Here is a 5,410-nt window from a genome sequence, read left to right as displayed (position 1 = left end):
CACAATCAGCACACAAGAATACAGGCCAGTGTAACCACAATCAGTAGTGGTACACGCACCCACACAGAACTGCTGATACTGCTGCTGCTGCTGCTGTCTGCATCACCCTTCTTGTTGTTTGTGAGTTCAGGAGGAAGTGTTGTTGTTGTTGTTGTGGTGGTGGTGGTGGTGGTTGAGTCCTCATTACTGGGTGTAGTTGAAGTTTCAGAGTTCGTACTCGCTGAGTTATTTGTTGATGTCTGTGCAGAATTCTCACTACCTGCGGCTCCATTAGTGTGCGAAGATGCTGAAGGAGTAGATGGTTCTGTGCCGGGTTCTTCTTGAGGTTGTGTACCACTGGTGTCTGCATCGTTAGTACCTTGCGTACCATTCTTATTGGGGGAAGTTGGTGCATTTTCACACTTCTGTTCTTCACTATTAGCATTGGGTTCATCTGCAGTGAGAGAGCCAACAGTATTCTTTTCACTTCCAGAATTGGATCCACCATTATTTCCTGATTCCGTTCTTTCGGTCACTTGTACGTTACCCTGCGAATCCGCTTTACCTCCACCTTGAATTTGATCGTTCTGATTTGCTGATGGAGAAGGGGCTCCATCGTTTCTATCTCCTGCTACTGGTTGTGATGGACTGGCAGGTTGAAGAAGAGACTGAGTATTCCCTCCTGGTCGTTGGTTTTCTGAAGGTCCCTTATGGCCAACGTCAGGTTGTTTCATTTTATTTTTGTCATCTTCCTGATTGTCTAGTCTTTCTTCTTTAGGAAGACTCTCATCAGAATCTGGCAATATTTCTGAGACACTTTCTTCTCCTCTAGGCTGTTCAAGAGGAGTAACACCCTTACTACTGCCGCCTTTTCCTCCTCTTCCACCACCGGCCTCACCTCCCACATGAGCTTCATCACCAACTTCAGTTGCAGGAGGACCACCACCTCCAGATTGAGGCTCAGTAGTAGCCAACACAATACTGCAAGTTCAACAAAGTGCAAGAAGCAAAATACAGATCACGTAGCGTGTCATCATCATCATTACAATAATTGTTATTATGTCTTACTTTATTTCTCCGCAAAAAAGAAAGAAGTAATAAAAAAGAAATAACAGAAAAAAACGGCATCCCCCCTGAATACAAGAGAGTTATAACAAAAACAATAAGAACAACAGTACATTGATTATATATTTGCAGAACAAAACATATAAAACAAAAAAGGTCGATAACACAAACAAATAAAATCCTCAGACATCTTGCCCATAAGCATATGAATATACCATTGGAGTGCCTTCTTCTCAAGCATGATGGCCTCCAATCGGTCTTCTTCTGCAGCTGTCTGCCTCTCCAGGTCCGTACACTTCAGCTGCAGTTCTTCTAATTCATCCTTCACAGCAGTCATATCGTGACTCACACGTTGCAGCTGCAGCATCAGNAAGAGGACCAACCCGCACAAAAACAACTCCCAGACCACTGGGTATGCTGATTTTTTCAAGTAATTACGAATACAAATTGTATTAATTACTATTTTTTTCTTTGCTCTTATAAAACAGATTACCACACACCATGCAGGGTAAAAGCAAAGAATGACCCACGCACACTAAAGCAAAAAAAAAAGGTATTAACCATTAGCCCAATTTACCCAGTAAACACAGAAATACACCAACTATGGGTGTAAATCCATATGTATATATACGCAATTATAAATATAATTTCATCTCTTATTATTATTTCCTTTTCCCACTACAAAAAGCAGATCATCATCATCATCACAGTGCAAGCCCAGGCACACAGAGAGAGAGAGTCTCCAAGAACACACACAATACTCCGTGGCTCTAGTTTTTATATTAAATTACTGCACACATATGCATGTGCACTTAAAATAAAAGTATACCGACAGTGAGCAGAACAGCCCAGTTTTCTGCAAACACACACAACCGAAAAAGCAAGTAATAAAATTATTAGAAAAAGAACACGCACACAAAAGTAAAAGAAAAGAAATTCCAATTAAAAAGATAATGCTGGTAAACAGATTATTAATTTATTCACCCATGGTGGATGTCCGCAATTATGATTATGTTAGTGTAACCATTATTATTATTTGACCTCAGATGAGTCCCACCGTTCAGTACACAGTAGAGGAGAACAACACAGCCACAATCAACAGCGGTGCTGCAGTGCGCATCCACACATGACTGACACTGCTGTCAGCGTTACCCTTGTTCTGCATAGTGGGAGCGGTGGTGTTGGTGCTGATCTCTGCGTTAGGTACAGGAGATGGAGATGAAGAGTTGGTTGGTGCTTCGCTGTTAATGTTGTTGGTGGTGGCTGCAGAAGCATCGCCATTTCCTTCAGAGACTGCGTTGGCAGGAGGAAATGTTGTTGTTGTTGTGGTGGTAGTGTTTATGTTGGCCGTTGAGTCAGTATTGGTTTTCTCTTGTGAACCATCTGTGGAAGTCGCACCTTCAGGAGATGGTTCCTGGGTAGTATTAGAGTCAGCAGGTGCACGGTGATCCTCTGTAGTATTCGCTGATCCTTGGTGTGCTTGTGGTGCTTTACTTGAACCTTGAGATTGGTCTGGTTGTGTAGTTGTACTTTGTCCTGTTTTTGAAATCGGAGTAGCCAGTGTAGTAGCACCGTCTTGCGGGGGATCACTCGACTCAGAATTGTTAGTTGGTTGATCTGTTGGTTCTGATGTACTCACTTTACTTACTTGTACCGCGGCAGTCACTTGTGATTGACCACTCTCTGCAGCATTAAGAACGTTGTTTTCTCGACCTTGTTCACCTATTTCCCTTCTTGGTTCAGCGAGGTCTTCTCTTTGAAGTTGTTCTAGTGAAGTCTTTGGCTTAAAATTATCAATCTTTCTATTTTCTCGCCAATCAATACAGTTTTTTTCTTCATAGTTGCTACCTCCGATCATACATTCATGGACTTCTTTAACAGCCTCTCGATCCCACACATTATACGTTGCTTATTGCGCTCTAACACCAGAATGTCTCACATTCACAGATCGTCCTTTTTCCGTAGCAACAAACACAGTCATCTCTGCCTTTGACTGTCCAGCGGTAGTAGTAGCATGAACCACACCGACACAGCACAGCACAACGGCCAACACACACATCACACGGCCCATCATCATTATTAGGAGAGAGACAAGGGTTTGTTTCACGTAAAAACACTGATCTAGAAAGAAAGAGAATCAAAAAGCAAAAAAAAGAAAATAACTGAAGTATCAAACATGTTAGGACACACCAATCGATTACCACTATGGAAACTCACATCGTGAAAGTAAAACTACCAGTTAAAGAATACAATACAGCGCAATAACCTCAGTAAGAGTAAAAAACAAAGAAAAAAGCCCACACTCACAAATATCTCAAAAAAGGCTGAATCGCCCCAGCAAAATCATCAAGCAAAGAAATAGATATTAACCATTAGCCCAATTTACCCAGTAAACACAAAGAAATATACACCAACTATGGGTATAAGTCTATATATGTATATACGCAATTATAAATATAAATTCATTTGTTATTATTTCCCTATCACTGCAAAAAAACATCTCATCATCACAGTGCAAGCCCAGGCACACACAGAGAGAGTCTCCAAGAACACACACACACACAATGGAGTAGTAGCAATAATAATTATAATAGGATAAACATAGAGAGTAAAAACACACAAAACACATTAACATTCAGAAACAAAAAAAAGAAGAGAAATCCCAACAGGTGGAAGATTAGTTAGACTGTAGGGATTGCATGCAAAAAAAGAAAAAAGAAAATAAAGGATGACCTCAGTCACACCACCACCATTACTCAATCAGCACACAAGAATACAGGCCAGTGTAACCACAATCAGTAGTGGTACACGCACCCACACAGAACTGATACTGCTGCTGCTGTCTGCATCACCCTTCTTGTTGTTTGTGAGTTCAGGAGGAAGTGTTGTGGTGGTAGTGGGTGTTGTTTCTGTATTTCCCTCATCAGATGAGTTACTTTGAGGTTCATCCTGTGGAGAAGTAGTGCCATTTCCAGCGTTTGCAGTATCAGAACCACTTGCATTATCTCTCTCTGAACTGCTGGTGGAAGAAGAAGAAGGTTGTGTTGCCTCAGCATTCGCATTATCTGCTGCACCTTCACCTGCTGCACTGCTGCCGTTGCCTCCAGCTTGTCTGCCACCTTCAGTCGGAACAACACTCTCCTCAGCAGAAGAAGAAGAAGCAGCAGTGAGAGGAGGTTCCTCAGGATGAACAGAAGAAGAACCACCACCACCAGTTCGATTCACAATAGCAGCAGAACCAGAGTGTTCACTAGATGGATCTAGAACCTCTTGTTGACCTTTAGCGGTTTCTTTTGGTGGATGATTTGCTGGTTCCTTTGGTGAAGTTGGAGCCGGTTCCTTTGGTGAAGTTGGAGCCGGTTCCTTTGTAGGTTTGCATGGAGGAACAGAATCACCAAGACAATTCTCTTGGACGTCACCACTCTCGGAAGGACAATTCTTCTTAGCAGCTTCCGCACAATCAGTACGAGAATCTTCATCTTCACTACGAGCAGAAGGACACTCAGGACCAGAAGAACAAGGACCAGCAGGACCAACAGGGCCTGTCTCACCCCTTTGCAGTTGTACGCCTGTACCAGGAACCTCTTCAGAGGCCACACACACAGAATCAATACTTAGCAGCAAAGTCAGTAAATACAACACACGGTATAACATCATCACCACAAAAAAGTATTTTTCCTCTGTTTAAATCAGTTAACTACAAAGAGAAGAAAACAAAAGCAACACAACGGAGAACTCACACAGAGAAAAAGAAAAGAACAAACAGCAGTAAAACAAAAACAAACAACACAAACTATACGAAATCCAACACCGGTGCACCACATAAAATGTCCCACATAAAGCAATATCGAAAACAAAACAATTGTAGGCAGGACCAAGGACTCACCAAACACAGAAATCAAACGAACATTGGGTATGCTTGACTTAATATGCAATAATTAAAATATATTTTCCTATTATTATGTCCGTTTCACCCTTCAAAGAAGAACACATTTTAACGATGCAGGTCAAGACACACAGCGCACCAGCAAACGACAAGCAAGCAAAGAAAAAGATATTAACACCATTAGCCCAATTTACCCAGTAAACAGAAGAAATATACACCAACTATGGGTGTACGTCTATATGTGTGTATACACGCAATTATAAATATAAATTCATCTGTTATTATTATTTCCTTTTCCTTTCACTCCAAAAAGCAGTTCATCATCATCATCATTATCACAGTGCAAGCCCAGGTGCACACACAGAGAGAGTCTCCAAGAATACACACACACGCAATGGAGTAGTAGCAATAATAATAATTATAGGATAAACACAGAGAGCAAAAACACACAAAACACATTAACATTAAGAAACAAAAAAA

General features: G+C 41.4%; 3 protein-coding genes across 3 annotated transcripts; all 3 read right to left on the bottom strand.

Moving 5' to 3' along the window:
• Positions 1–5: 5 nt before the first annotated feature.
• On the bottom strand, positions 6–713 carry TM35_000531190 (uncharacterized protein; the record flags this gene model as incomplete). The annotated part of the gene is made up of 1 exon (XM_029030704.1): positions 6–713. One exon carries the CDS (start codon positions 711–713, stop codon positions 6–8), a length of 708 nt encoding a protein of 235 aa, XP_028878001.1.
• Positions 714–2,104: 1,391 nt separating this feature from the next.
• Positions 2,105–2,902, bottom strand: TM35_000531180 (uncharacterized protein; the record flags this gene model as incomplete). Its single annotated transcript, XM_029030703.1, has 1 exon — positions 2,105–2,902. One exon carries the CDS (start codon positions 2,900–2,902, stop codon positions 2,105–2,107), a length of 798 nt encoding a protein of 265 aa, XP_028878000.1.
• A 902-nt stretch (positions 2,903–3,804) lies between these two features.
• TM35_000531170 (uncharacterized protein) lies at positions 3,805–4,701 on the bottom strand (the record flags this gene model as incomplete). Its single annotated transcript, XM_029030702.1, has 1 exon — positions 3,805–4,701. One exon carries the CDS (start codon positions 4,699–4,701, stop codon positions 3,805–3,807), a length of 897 nt encoding a protein of 298 aa, XP_028877999.1.
• Positions 4,702–5,410: the final 709 nt, after the last annotated feature.

This window comes from Trypanosoma theileri (assembly GCF_002087225.1).
Source record: "Trypanosoma theileri isolate Edinburgh chromosome Unknown TM35_Tth_53_V1, whole genome shotgun sequence".
In the NCBI taxonomy this organism is placed as follows: Eukaryota; Euglenozoa; class Kinetoplastea; order Trypanosomatida; family Trypanosomatidae; genus Trypanosoma; species Trypanosoma theileri.
The sequence above is the reverse complement of the archived record's forward strand: the minus strand, read 5'-3'. Positions and strand labels throughout refer to the sequence as shown.